General features: G+C 39.2%; 1 protein-coding gene across 2 annotated transcripts in view; it reads right to left on the bottom strand.

Annotated features, from left to right (window-relative positions):
• syne1a (spectrin repeat containing, nuclear envelope 1a) overlaps positions 1-15,337 on the bottom strand; it is a 178,765-nt gene that overhangs the window by 118,887 nt on the left and 44,541 nt on the right. The window contains exons 25-36 of one of the 2 annotated variants that reach the window (XM_062044566.1): positions 9,583-9,744; positions 9,296-9,504; positions 9,124-9,223; positions 8,879-9,043; positions 8,629-8,796; positions 4,982-5,146; positions 4,536-4,676; positions 4,314-4,474; positions 4,018-4,174; positions 1,797-2,024; positions 1,617-1,715; positions 1,365-1,552 (exon numbers count right to left, since the gene is read on the bottom strand). In XM_062044566.1, coding sequence (XP_061900550.1) covers positions 1,365-1,552; positions 1,617-1,715; positions 1,797-2,024; positions 4,018-4,174; positions 4,314-4,474; positions 4,536-4,676; positions 4,982-5,146; positions 8,629-8,796; positions 8,879-9,043; positions 9,124-9,223; positions 9,296-9,504; positions 9,583-9,744 — 1,943 coding nt within the window. Of the gene's footprint in view, positions 1-1,364; positions 1,553-1,616; positions 1,716-1,796; positions 2,025-4,017; positions 4,175-4,313; positions 4,475-4,535; positions 4,677-4,981; positions 5,147-8,628; positions 8,797-8,878; positions 9,044-9,123; positions 9,224-9,295; positions 9,505-9,582; positions 9,841-15,337 lie in introns of those variants that run through there. The other variant, XM_062044564.1, reaches the window with a different exon arrangement.

Here is a 15,337-nt window from a genome sequence, read left to right as displayed (position 1 = left end):
GAAACCACGCCTGTGATCAGTCGTCCCAGTCGTCAGCGCCAACCTCCTAATCGCCTTCAATATGCGGCGTTAGGTAATCCTCTCATTTCCGTTGTTCAGACGCTATTTCATGGTTTAGTCAATGCCTATGACGAAGCATTCACTACCTATGCAGCAAACAACCTTTTGAAATCGGATGTTTGCGACGTTTAGCATGCATCAGGAGTTGCATTAACTAAAGGGGGGAGGATGTCAGTAAATTATTTTATATAATTGTAAATGCTTTGAAGTGGGAAAGGGGTAGGATTAAATAAGCTTTGCTTCTTCCTACTCCTTTTCGGGCATGATGTAAATGAAATGATATGAAATTGTGTGATGTATTATGATGTAAATGTGTTCATGTTCGAAATAAACTAAAAGAAAGAAAGAAAAGAAAGATGTAACCCGGGTGACAAAACCCCATTAAATATCCTTTCTATTTATTTATTTATTCGTTGTCTAAGCTGTCCTTGCGTGCGTCATTACGTCACGCGGTCACATGACCTAACGCGGCTGTCAGAATAGCATAAAACCCGGAAGTGGGCTGCTACCGGTGAGAGCGAGAGGGACACGCTGTGTGAGGTTGCTGCAGGAGCCGATTACCGGAGCCGTGGGTCGTCCCGCAGGAGTGTTTGAGTGTGATTTATTTGCGGAATTGGCCAGGTTGGATGGCGAGTTTAGAACCCGAACTAGAGTCTGAAGTTTTATGCCTGGAACCGAACCAACCAACTGAACTGAATCCACCCAACCGAGCCCCGGGCGGGTAGGAGGCTCCTTAGCAGCCACCCTCTGTTTTTCCCTTCTTTTTTCACCAAAACGCAACGTGTTCATTACGGTCCTCCTGAACATTCACCTTTCCCCCGTCCCTTCACTAAAACCCCTTTGGACACTGCCACCACAACGTGGACTTTGCGGGGCCGTTTAAATGAACTCTGAATTGTGTTGCGCCTATACCATCGTTGGTAGAAAAATAAGGATTGAATTAAGTACATCATTTGTTGTAAATATTGAACGTTTCTGTCAACTTGTGGAATATGTGAATGTCCATTTGAATTTACATGTTAATGTTTGTTTGTTTATTTTTCCTATTATTCTTAAATATAATTTGGTACCATTTAAACCTAAAACCTGTGTTCAGTCTTTATTACTCTCCATTCCCAGAGCCAAATTTAGTTTCTTCTGATCTAGCCCAGACATCTCATTAACTGTTTTATTTAGTACTTGTACAGTGCTTTATTAGAGTAACATACAGGTTACATGTGCCAATGAATATTATAAAACTAAAATAAGCTAACAAGAACGAAATATTCAGCTACTAAAAGGTATATAGTAAAGTCACAACATACCTTTGCCACAGTGCAATAAGGCTCTCTAATGTAGATTGTTTCTCTGTGGCCTTTTCTATTAACTCTCCTTGCAGCGTCTGAAGGTCAACGACCTCTTGCTCCAGTGTGGTACCCTCACCAAGCCGCCTCACAGCCGAGCGCAAAACCATCAGTCTGGGCTTTAGCTGCTCCACAGCCTGGGGCACCTCCTACAAAAAACATGTAGATAATTTGTCCTATGCAATTGAGTCCAAATTACTCTACTTTTCTTACCATATGACTCTGCAAGATCTTATGCGCCTCAGACGATGAAGAGCAAAATGAAGCTGGACAGTCAAGTTTCTCTTTAAGATACCTCATTGTTTTCTTGACCTGAAGTGCAGCAAATGCATCAGTTAGTGAAAAATGAACAGCTTGTTTCCAGCCATCATTTATGGACCCAATCCTTAACACCTGCTCGAGGTTATCGTTGCATCTCTGCCTGTGGGAGGAGCTCTGATTAAGCTGGCCTGCCAAATGCTCTGTGTTTCCCATCAGCTCCTCCAAGGAGTGCCTCATCTGGGTGAGGCCTGCACGGATACTCTCGCCCTCTCCAGGGGTCACAAACCTGGACAGGGCTTTGCAGTCCTCCTCCATGTGGACCAGGACAGCCTTCCTCTCCTCTAGATCTTCTGCCACTGTCTGAAGGATAAGAATGCAGGCATGTGAGCACTCTTTAAGAAAAAAAGAGGAAAACTGATGAAAAAAAGAGGAACACTGACGAAAAAAAGAGGAACATTTATATTGACACAAAGTGCTGCCACGCAAGCACCGAAATAACATTTAGAAAGTAAAGACTACAATTCTTGTTGGTGCATTTCTACACTATATTTTATCTTTAGATTTATTCTCATCTACCGACCTCTTTTGGCTGTCTTTTTTACACAATTATATGTGCCATGTAATGTACCATTGATTTTTTAGGGTTTTATAGTAGATAATTTACTAACATTATTATCATTGGAAATTCTATTACACACATGCAAAGAACTCAAAAAACGTTTCCTATTCAGCAACTCTATCCTGTAGCCACGGCCCCTCTGGGTAATATACCTCCGGTGTTGTGACCTCTGTTTACAAATATACCTTGTCGCTGGCTACTAATAAATACTCTACAACTACAACTGGTTCGGAACTACTACTATTTATTGATTATGGGACAAGCAGTAGAAAATGGTGGATGGTACTTTTTTCGTCACTTATTGTTTGTCTTTGGTACACTAATGTGTATATTTTAGGCCATTGGTTCTTTGTTTTATTTTTGCAAAAATATATACCGTAATTTCCGGACTATAAGCCGCACCTGACTGTAAGCCGCACCAGCTAAATTTAGGGGAAAATACAGATTGCTCCATATATAAGCCGCACCCGACTATAAGCCGCAGGGTTTTGATGTGTAATTACTGTAGTATATAGGGGTTCCTGCTACCACGGAGGGGATTGTCGGGACAGAGATGACTGTTTGGGAACGCAAAGCGTCCCATTTATTAACAATAAATCTTTTAATCATTCAAACTTTCACATTTTTGACATGGCGAACAGCATTCGTGCAGAGTACAAATAATACAACGGTGCAAAGTAATACAAAGTGCTCGCCTGTATGTTATCAAAATAACCAGCCTACCGGTATATGAAAAGTCAGTCTTTAATCATTGTGTCATCGTCTTCCTCCTGCGTACTAAAACCACCGAAATCCTCTTCGTCGGTGTCGGAGAAGAACAGGCCGTATATAAGCCGCACCGTTGTATAAGCCGCAGGGACCAGAACGAGGGGAAAAAGTAGCGGCTTATAGTCCGGAAATTACGGTATATATATATATTTTTATATTGCTCTTTTTATCTTTGGTATGAACAATATTATGTAAACTCGAAGTTATTATTATTTTTTTGGTTCTTTGTTGTTGCTATTTTTGTATTACAACATTTTATTATTTGATCATGTGTACTGCATTTTAATCTTTTGTTTTGTGATTGTGTGATGTTTTTGCCTGGACCCCAGGAAGAATAGTCTCCACTGCGGTGTAGACTAATGGGGATCCTTAATAAACTAAACTAAACTAAACTAAACTACCAGTGTTTGAAATGTAATTATCCAAATATGATTAGCAGCAAAGTAGAACTCAGTCAACGTTGTGGCTGGGAGAGCGAACGCAGGCGACAACAAGTAAGTTAGCTAGATGATGCTAACTATGCTAACTATTGAGCTTCTCTCCGCGCCCCTTATCGTCTCCCTGTCCTGCGATTCAGTGTGGCGTTTAGGCAAGAGGAACAGCGAGTACCTGTGGCTGAGGTGAACGTTCAACAAATGTTGTTTAGTTTGAATTTCTCTGCTATTTCAATATCAAAACGCTGAGGTGATATTTTGGCGCAAAAATTTATGTTTAAAAACGCGGATTTCTGCGTTTTTGCAGACTTTTCCCATGCCTGAGAATGACAGAGAGGAATGTTTGGAAACTTTATATTACAAAATTTAACATTTTTGCCATTGTCATAAGATTGACAAGGTTATGAGATGGGTAAGACATGTCACATTTCATTTATAATTATCAATTTATAGTCTGTCATCATTGCCCTGAGACTCTTTTTCTTAGATGAACAAACAGTTTCAGTGTACATTATTAGAATAATAGACATACTTCTACTGTGCAGATGTGTTGTTCCAAATGATCTGAGGGTGAGGTGATCTTGATGGCCTCCAGCGCCCTCTGATTTTCATTGATCCGTGAGGAGAACATCTTTAGGTCAACATTGAAGTGTTCCCACAATGAGCAGATCCTTTCCAGATGTACAACACTGGAAGGAAAAAGAGACGGTATCATTAACAATTGGAGGATGCCCAATGGGATACAAAATGACTGTCTACCAACCATGAAAATTTAGTGCAATAAAAAGCACCTCAATGGAAGTGCTTTCTTGAAGGTAGTGTACTAACTTTTTGCTGAGGTGGTCTTGAAGATCCTTGACGGCTTCTCTGGCAAACTGGGCCTGCTGCAGTACCAGACTTTGATTCTTCGGACCAAGCTGAAGGTCTACTGCATCCTCCAGGAGGACGTCTGCTCGCACGCTGCAGTCCTCCACCTTCAGTAAAAGGTCCTTAAAGCAAATGCAAACATTAGATGACGGACAGAGCATACAATTGCACACAAACAATCACCTTGTTGAGCTCCTTTTCTCTTCTCAGGCTGTCCAGGCTGTTGAATATAAGCTCTTTGCGCAGCTCAGTGTTTGTCTCCCTTATAAAACTCCAAACTGTTTCTCGCTCGGTTTCAAAGCTCTGCCAGGAGTCCATAGTGGCCTGGAAAATAAGATCAGAAGTTTTAACAAACATCTGAAATTATAGTAGGTGGTCTTGTCCTTGTGCTACTTATGTGTTTATACTTGTAGAAGTTGGCATGCCATTTAGGTACAAATGCTACTTTCCCAGGGTGCCATAGGCTCTGACAGTGTCCAAACAACATTAACAAACCACCACACCAATCAATACTTGGTTAAGCCCCGTGAACAATGGATCAATCGATAATCCCAGCAGGAAGCGTGCGGTCACATTTGCAAGCAAGCATAAACGTTCACGTGTGGTTGAGACACACATGCTTTCACTACCTGCAGGTTGTGCTCCTTTGTGCTGAACTGGCAGTCAACTTCTTTGACACGTTCTTCTAACTCCTGCACAGAGTGACTCAAAGCCTCTCCGGTCTGCAGCTGGTGTGAATGGGACACAAGAAGCTCCGCCTCCCTCCTGAGAGCTTGTAGTTGTTTTAGGCGTTGCTGTAATGCAAAAACAACAACATAGCAATATATAATCTATTGGGATCCAATGCCTATATTTATGTTCATAATAATAGCAGTGTGTTGAAAAAGGCGAGTAAACCTCAAAATTATTTAAATAAAATGTATTTTAATGAACACAAATGCATTGGAGACACTGCACATTCTTTATCAAAGCAAGAAAATTGGAAAAAGTAATTGAATTTGATCATATTTTACAGAAAGTCAGGAAATATAATGTTAAAAAAATAACAGCGTTGACATCTCTCTTTGCAAACTCAAAAAGATTCAACTTTCTTGAGAATCATAAACTAATATCTTAGTTGCATAACCACGGTTCCTGATAATTGCTTCACATCTGTGGTACATGGAGTAGACCAACTTCCGACACTGGTCAACGGGTATTGCAGCCCAGGACAATGTACTACATTCCACAATTCCTCTGCATTTCTTGGTTTTGCCTAATGAACAGCATTTTTCTTGTCAGCCCACAAGTTTTCTATGGGATTAAGGTCCGGGGATTGTGCTGGCCACTCCATTACTTGAACTCTGTGTGTCTGGAACCATGACTTTGCTTGCTTGCTGGTGTGTTTGGGGTCATAGTCATGTTGAAACAGCCATTTTAAGAGCATTTCCATTTCAACATACAGCAACACTACTTATTCCAGTATTCTGATGTACTCAAACTGATCCATGATCCCTGGTATGCGATTAATAGGACCAACACAAATCGTACAGGAAACATCTCCATATAGTTTTTTTCTTTTTTCTTGGGTTCTATTAACACAGATACGACTGTATTTACGAGGGATACCGCCCTCCAAAATAGTTTCTCTCTCTTTGATGAAATAACATTAGAGGAATTGTTAATATGTGTAAATGGGACAAAACAAACAACATGTTTACTTGACCCATTTCCTGGGAAACTTATCAGGGAGCTTTTTGTATTATTAGGTCCATCAGTGCTAAATATTATAAACTTATCACTTTCCTCTGGCACTGTTCCCCTAGCATTCAAAAAAGCGGTTATTCATCCTCTACTCAAAAGACCTAACCTCGATCCTGACCTCATGGTAAACTACCGGCCGGTGTCCCACCTTTCGTTTATCTCGAAAATCCTCGAAAACATTGTTGCACAGCAGCTAAATAAACACTTAGCGTCTAACAATCTCTGTGAACCTTTTCAATCCGGTTTCAGGGCAGATCACTCTACGGAGACAGCCATCGCAAAAATGACTAATGATCTATTGCTAACGATGGATTCTGATGAGTCATCTATGTTGCTGCTTCTTGATCTTAGCGCTGCTTTCGATACCGTCGATCATAACATTTTATTAGAGCGTATTAAAACACGTATTGGTATGTCAGACTTAGCCTTGTCTTGGTTTAACTCTTATCTTACTGACAGGATGCAGTGCGTCTCCCATAACAATGTGACATCGGACTATGTTAAGGTAACGTGCGGAGTCCCCCAGGGTTCGGTTCTTGGCCCTGCACTCTTTAGCATTTACATGCTGCCGCTAGGTGACATCATACGCAAATACAGTGTTAGCTTTCACTGTTATGCTGATGACACCCAACTCTACATGCCCCTAAAGCTGACCAACACGCCTGTAGTCAGCTGGAGGCGAGTCTTAATGAAATTAAACAATGGATGTCCGCTAACTTTTTGCAACTCAACGCTAAGAAAACGGAAATGCTATTTATCGGTCCTGCTCAACACCGACATCTATTTAATAATACCACCTTAACATTTGACAACCAAACAATTACACAAGGCGACTCGGTAAAGAATCTGGGTATTATTTTCGACCCAACTCTCTCGTTTGAGTCACACATTAAGAGTGTGACTAAAACGGCCTTCTTTCATCTCCGTAATATCGCAAAAATTTGTTCCATTTTGTCCACTAGCGACGCTGAGATCATTATTCATGTGTTCGTTACGTCTCGTCTCGATTACTGTAACGTATTATTTTCGGGTCTCCCTGTGTCTAGCATTAAAAGATTACTGTTGGTAGAAAATGCGGCTGCTAGACTTTTGACAAGAACAAGAAAGTTTGATCATATTACGCCTATACTGGCTCACCTGCACTGGCTTCCTGTGCACTTAAGATGTGACTTTAAGGTTTTACTACTTACGTATAAAATACTACACGGTCTAGCCCCAGCCTATCTTGCTGACTGTATTGTACCATATGTCCCGGCAAGAAATCTGCGTTCAAAGAACTCCGGCTTATTAGTGATTCCCAGAGCCCAAAAAAAGTCTGCGGGCTACAGAGCGTTTTCTGTTCGGGCTCCAGTACTATGGAATGCCCTCCCGGTAACAGTTAGAGATGCTACCTCAGTAGAAGCATTTAAGTCCCTTCTTAAAACTCATTTGTATACTCTAGCCTTTAAATAGACCCCCCTTTTTTAGACCAGTTGATCTTCCGTTTTCTTTTCTCCTCTGCCCCCTCGCTGGGTTATTCCGGTTCCGGTGACCATGGATGAGGTGCTGGCTGTCCAGAGCTGAGACCCGGGGTGGACCGCTCGCCTGTGCATCGGTTGGGGACGTCTCTGCGCTACTGACCTGTCTCCGCTCGGGATGGTCTTCTGCTGGCCCCACTATGGACTGGACTCTCACTGTTATGTTGGATCCACTAGGGACTGTACTTAGAGGGGGGGTTACCTACATATGCGATCCTCCCCAAGGTTTCTCATAGTCATTCACATCGACATCCCTTGTGTGGGCTCTGTGCCGAGGATGTCGTTGTGGCTTGTGCAGCCCTTTGAGACATTTGTGATTTAGGGATATATAAATAAACATTGATAGATTGATTGATTGCCCTGATGTGGGATCTGAGCCAAGGATGTCGTTGTGGCTTGTGCAGCCCTTTGAGACACTCGTGATTAAGGGCTATATAAGTAAACTTTGATTAATTGATGATTGATAGTGATCCATTCGAATAGTCGTTTTTCTTTTTCTTCCTCGCGTTTCTGGTTTTGGCTGCCATTTTAAAGCGTTTGATATACTTTTTGCTGAACAGACTATCATTTTCTGCACTTCCTTATTGTTTTTTTCCCTCTTTTATTAATTTTACTCTGTTTTTCAAGGACAATTGCACAGCCAGCATATGCAGCGTCAGTTGCTTTGATCCTTAAATAAGAGCCAAGTGTTTAACACCTATTTTTTTCACATAATCAATGACCTCATTCATTTTACTTAGGACTGCTATTATTTTTTTACTTTTCAGTAAACGTTTCAGGTTCACAGAATCAGCAGCATGCACGTCATGTCTGCTGGGTCTGTTTGTTTTCTATAATTTTACTAAACCTTGTAGAAACTTACTTGACGTGTAGAAGTTGACATTCTAACAAAGTGGGTTATCTTGCTAGTGATGTGGGACTGCTATTATTTTGAATATATATATATATATATATATATATATATATATATATATATATATATATATATATATATAAAAACAACTCTGTATGCAAACCTGGTGAATAAGGAATAGGTCCTGGGCTTCCTTCAAGTCCTCAGCATCCAGAATCCTGCTGATCTGTTCTCCGGCTTCTTTTCCGGCTTTCAGGACCTCCTTCAAAGCGCCACGCACATCCTCCCTAAGCTCCTCAAACTGGAACGCACTTGAGCCCTCTCCACCACCCTGTGAGTAAAGAAGTTTTGGGGTCAGGCCAAATGAAAGCAAGGTTACATTGCACACTTTAAGGGTTGGCAACTTGGCATACCTGACACAGTGATGAAAAAAGGTCCCTAAAATCAGCTGAAAGTTTGGTCAGGGCTGTTTGCTGTCTCTGTATCTCCAGTTCAGAACTCACGTCAGTTAAGCTACAAAGACGGCTCTTAAGCCACAATAGGTTCTCTTCTCGGGCATGTTCTGAAGCTTGCACTGCCTAAAATTAATTTAATAACAGCGCTGGTTAGCTAGATTTGAGCAAAGCGCATGCAAATAGAGCATGTATAATATGCTCACCTGCATGGCAGCTTCAACTTGCTCCTGACTTGTGGAAGTTCTTGCAGTCTCATTAAAGAGCCTCCTCTGAGAAGAGAGCCAGTCTGAGAGCTCACAAAACCTGTAGGGAAAACAAGCATTTTAGACCCTGTTCTGTGTGCAAGGCCAGGAAAGCATCCAAATGAACATGTACCTATCATTCCATTCTTTCCACTTATCAGGATGCTGTTCCAGCTGCAGGCTGGTGCTCCTGACCTGCTCTGTAACCTCCTCTACAGCCTTCTTGGTAGAATCTAGCCTTCTGTAAGCCACATCGTTGTCAGGCAATTTATGACACAGATACTCCATGTTCCTAATCCTCTTCTCGCACAAAGTCAGAGGTGTGCGTTCCCTGAAGAACGCCTGAGGAAAAGAGAAAGAGAGGGATGTGATGATGATGACGACACCCAGTGATTTTATTATGAATCTAACGAGGCTCACTCTATGCTCTTTGACCACATGCTCACTGGTTGAGGTGTACGAAAGGGCTTGGATTTCTCGGTGAAGCTCTGCTCTGCAGTCTTGCAGGACGGCCTCTACTCGACTCTGCTCCAGCTCTACTTTCAGACGGAGCAGGTGGGATGGTACCTCACCCTGAATGTCCTGAGATACAACACAGCAACTATTACAAATGAATTTTGATGCAGCTATTGTATTGGGCATTTTTTTTGCACATTTACCTAATTTTGTGGCAGTGAGTGTCTTGGTAAAAAGTTAAAGTTAAAGTTAAAGTACCAATGATTGTCACACACACACTTGGTGTGGCGAAATTATTCTCTGCATTTGACCCATCACCCTTGATCACCCCCTGGGAGGTGAGGGGAGCAGTGGGCAGCAGTGGGCAGCAGCGGTGGCCGCGCCCGGGAATCATTTTTGGTGATTTAACCACCAATTCCAACCAAAAAAAAAAAGCAATGCGTTCTCATTAAAAGTAAAATGAGGCAAAATATTTTACATTCAAATTGGACTCCATAGAGCCACAGCTGTCATGCTCTGTTTTTACCAGATCATGCCGTATTTTGAGTTTGTTGGGTTTTTCCTGTGTTTAGTGTTTGACTTCCTGTCCTGTGCTCTAATTTTGGTGGCTCTCCCTGTTATGTTGGTGTTTTCCCGTAACCGCTTCACGTCTGTCCCTGAGCACTGATTCACACACCTGCTTTGTGTTAGCAATTAGGACTATTTAAGGCAGGGGTGTCAAACTCAAATACAGAGTGGGCCAAAATTTAAAACTGAACAAAGCCGCGGGCCAAGGTTGAACAAATTAACCTTTTTGATAGGGATCCAAACAAGTTTCGCATTAAATATTGAACAAGCAAGGCTTATATAACTTTATAGTGACATGCAAAATCGAGTTTCAAATAATAATAATAATTAAAAAATATCAATGGCATATCAACTACGTCACTTCCTGTCAATGAGAAAGGACACAAAAGAGAAAGGCTCCGCTCTTGCTACCGGAGTTTTTTGTTAAATCTGAAGATTTTGACCACTGATTTGCGATCACAGCCACAGGAGAGTACCCTGGCATCTTCAATCTGATTTTGGTCAGTTGAGAGGCACTGATACGCTGAAAGAAGGCGAGTTGGGAGAGCCGTTAGACTCAAGCCAAAGGCGCCTTGCCGCAGTTCAAAGCGGTTGCCTAGCAACCAAAAGCTACGGCGAGTTTACAGCTGTTTTAAAGTGATCCTGACGTCGCAGAGTGATATAAGTTGACAGGCTGACACCTCAAATTGATCTCTGAACAGTGCAAGATACGAAATTGTTGGAAAAAACAAGTTAAAGTGCCGCAAGTCGCTAAAGAAGCAACTGCCGTTAAGACACAAGCACGAGGCAGTGACGTCAGTGACTGCCGCGATGAGAAAAGGTAAAAAAAAGATTGAAATCCCGAAACCTTCGGGGTCACCTGTTACAGAACACAACTGGGAACAAGATTTGAGGTTGGACACAGGACATGATGGGAATCAAGAAGTGATACTACAAATACTTGAAGAAATGAAAGAAGAAATGAAAGAAATGAAAAAAGAAATGAAAGAAATGAAAGAAGAAATGAAAGAAATGAAAAAAGAAATGAAAGAAATGAAAGAATTGAAAGAATATCTGAGAAAAGTAACAACAGAACACCAACAAGATGTGAAAAGTCTGCAGGAAAATATAGAAAATCTGCAATCTCAGAACAACAGAAGAAATAATGAAGCCACTGAAATGGGCAAACGAATGAAGACCCTTCAAGAAGACAACAACATGTTGAGGAACATCATAGATGAAATGGATCAGGACAAACGAATGAATGATTTCATCGTGACTGGGCACCGAATTAAACCAAGATCCTATGCGAAAGCTGTGAATAATGAAGGTGAACCAGATGAAATGGATATGATCTCAGCAGAACAGCAAGTGGTCAACTTTCTGCAATCAAAGGAAATTGAAATTGACATTAATACCATCGAAACATGCATCCCACTGAACGGAAGAAACAACAACGCCACTCCAGTCGTGCTCGTGAAACTCGTAAACAGAAAATCTAAAATGGCATTGCTGAGACAGGGAAAGAAGCTGAAAGGAACAAATGTGTACATGAATGAGCATCTCACAAAACGCAATGCTGGAATCGCCAAGAAAGCACGCGACTTGAGAAGGCAGGGAAAAATCCAGGGAACTTGGAGCACCAACTTTAAAATCTACATCAAGCTGAATGGAGGTCCAGAAGCAAGAGTAATTGTTGTCCATGACATCAAGGACCTGGACAATTTTTAAAGTTTACACAGCTACCAAAACAACGATGATAATGGACTCTGACAGAAAACAAACACCCAAATTCAGCATCAACACTACTATGTTCCAAGGGACGACTAAACAAGAGGACCTACATTCAGGATTGCATCCACCTACACTTATTGAGATTATTGAAACAACATCAAAGATTGTTGAACAAGAAAATATGGAACTAAAAAATTTCTGCAACAAAGATTACAAAAACCAGGATTTGGAAAATGATATAGATCCAGATACAAATTTTTTCTCCCACATCAGTAATAATTGTTTTTATTATACAGATGATCAATATAATAGCAACATTACATGCGATAACAAATTGTCAATCATTCATTTTAATAGCAGAAGCTTGTATGCAAACTACAACAATATTAAGAACTTTTTGGAACACATCAACGAACCCTTCAAAGTAATTGCTGTCACAGAAACATGGATTGATGATAAAAAAGGAATAGATTTTGATCTGGAGGGATATGAACTAAACTACATCAACAGAACCAACAAAAATGGAGGAGGAGTAGCTGTATACGTGATGAAGAACCTGAACTACAAAGTGGTAAAAAACATGTCATTTGCTATAGATAATATCTTAGAATGTATAACCATTGAAATATGTCAGGAAAAAAGCAAAAACATTTTCATCAGTTGTATATATAGATCACCTAAGTCAAGTATAGAAACATTTGAAGAATGGATCAAGGCTACTTACATGGATAATGGTCAAAGAATAATGTTCTTATGTGGTGACTTTAATATTGACTTATTGAACCCTAACAAGCAAAAGTCTATTGATGACTTCATTGATACAATGTACAGCATCAGTTTATATCCAAAAATCACAGCACACTGTGCCACGCTTATTGATAATATTTTTACCAATGAGTTTGACAATAACACTACAAGTGGTCTACTTATAACCGACGTTAGTGATCATCTGCCAGTTTTTACAATATATGATGGACACTACAAGAAGAACATGGAAGACAAAAGGACATTTCGAAAACTGTGCACAGAGAAGAGGATGACTGCTTTCAAAATTGAGCTACAAAAGCAAGGTTGGGACAATGTGTACAATGAAAAAGAGGTTGATGAAGCATATGAACATTTCCTAAACAAGTTCATAATACTTTATGACAAACATTGTCCATGGATACAACTTAGTAATAAACAGAGAAAGAATAATCAACCATGGATGACAAAAGGATTAAAAAATGCTTGTAAGAAGAAGAATACACTATATAGAGAATTTATAGCACAAAGAACTATAGAGGCAGAAATTAAGTACAAAAAGTATAAAAACAAGTTAACAGACATACTACGATCATGTAGAAAAGAATATTACAGTGAATTATTGGACAGGAACAAAAATAATATGAGAGCAACATGGGGCATCCTCAATAGCATTATTAAAAATGGCACAAAGAGGGACTACCCTCAATACTTTTTAGACGGAAATAAAAACAATGACAACATAAAGGAAGTAGTTGAAAGCTTCAATAATTATTTTGTAAATATTGGACCAAAATTGGAAGAAAGGATTCCAGACCCAGTTCCAATTGAGGACTATAATGATACCATAGAGCGAAATCCCAATTCCATGTTCCTCAGTAATGTGACACAGGAGGAAATAGTTACAATCGTGAAAAAATGTAAATCTAAGACTTCAACTGATTGTAATGGAATTGTTATGGAAACGATAAAAAAGGTTATAGAAGAGATCTCAGGACCATTAATGTATATTAGTAATCTATCATTTCAAACAGGTACATTCCCAAACAAAATGAAAACAGCTAAAGTTGCACCAATTTATAAGACTGGAGATAAACATCAATTTACAAATTATAGACCTGTTTCTTTACTTCCACAATTTTCTAAAATCATTGAAAAACTGTTTTAATAACAGATTAGAGAGTTTCATAAATAAAAATAGAATACTCGAAGAGAACCAATATGGATACAGAGCTAATGTCTCAACTTCAATGGCTTTAATTGAAATTACAGAAGAAATTACCAATGCAATAGACACTAAAAAATATGCAGCAGCAGTTTTTATGGATCTAACTAAAGCATTTGACACAATTAATCACAATATTTTAATCAAAAAACTAGAACGATATGGCATCAGAGGGTTAGTCTTAAACTGGATAAGAAGTTATCTAACGAACAGGAAACAATACGTGAAGCTAGGCGAACACATGTTTACAACGCTAAATATATCCTGTGGTGTACCTCAGGGATCAATATTAGGACCTAAATTATTCAATCTCTATATAAATGACATTTGTAAAGTTACAAAAGATTTAAAGTTAGTATTATTTGCGGATGATACAACAGCGTTTTGTTCAGGAGAGAACACACAGGAGATAATACAAATAATAACAGAAGAAATTAACAAATTAAAAAGATGGTTTGACAAAAACAGACTATCGTTGAATCTTAGTAAAACTAAAATAATGCTATTTGGTAATAGCAGAAGAGAAAGTCAAACACAAATACAAATAGACGGAATAGAAATTGAAAGAGTAAATGAAACCAAATTTCTAGGTATAATGATTGATGATAAATTGAACTGGAAATCTCACGTAAAAAATATACAACATAAAGTAGCAAGAAACACGTCAATAATGAATAAAGCAAAACATGTTCTAGACAAAAAATCACTTCATATTCTATACTGCTCACTAGTGTTACCATATCTGAGCTACTGTGTAGAAATATGGGGAAATAATTACAAAAGTACACTTCATTCATTAACGGTGTTACAAAAAAGATCAGTTAGAATAATACATAATGTTGGATATAGAGAACATACAAATCCTTTATTTATTGAATCAAAGATACTGAAATTCCACGACATAGTGAATTTGCAAACAGCTAAAATTATGCACAAAGCAAACTATAACCTGCTACCCAAGAATATACAACAATTCTTCTCAACAAAAGAGGAGAAATATAATCTTAGAGAAAAATGTAATTTAAAACATTTGTACGCACGTACAACACTTAAGACCTTCAGTATATCAGTATGTGGAATTAAATTATGGAATGGATTAAGCAAAGCAATCAAACAATGTACTAATATGATCCACTTCAAGAAACTCTTCAAACTTAAAGTGTTTACAAAGTACAAAGAAGAAGAACCATGACAAACATTTTCAATTTATTTCATCCATCCATTCATTCATTCTTAAAGTAATCTTACTTATCTCATCATATGAAATATGACTTTCTTCACCAATTATTATTATTAAATTCTTACTATTATTTATTTATTTATTTTTATTGTGATTACCTATGGAGTTTATTGTGAATAAATTGAGAACAGGAAGTGAATAAAAAAGTTTCAGCAACTGTTATGTAAAGAAAAGGGGTAGGATTAAATAAGCTCTGCTTCTTCCTACTCCTTTTCGAACATGTTGAAAAG

Source organism: Entelurus aequoreus, linkage group LG04 (assembly GCF_033978785.1).
Source record: "Entelurus aequoreus isolate RoL-2023_Sb linkage group LG04, RoL_Eaeq_v1.1, whole genome shotgun sequence".
Classification (NCBI taxonomy): domain Eukaryota; kingdom Metazoa; phylum Chordata; class Actinopteri; order Syngnathiformes; family Syngnathidae; genus Entelurus; species Entelurus aequoreus.
The sequence above is the reverse complement of the archived record's forward strand: the minus strand, read 5'-3'. Positions and strand labels throughout refer to the sequence as shown.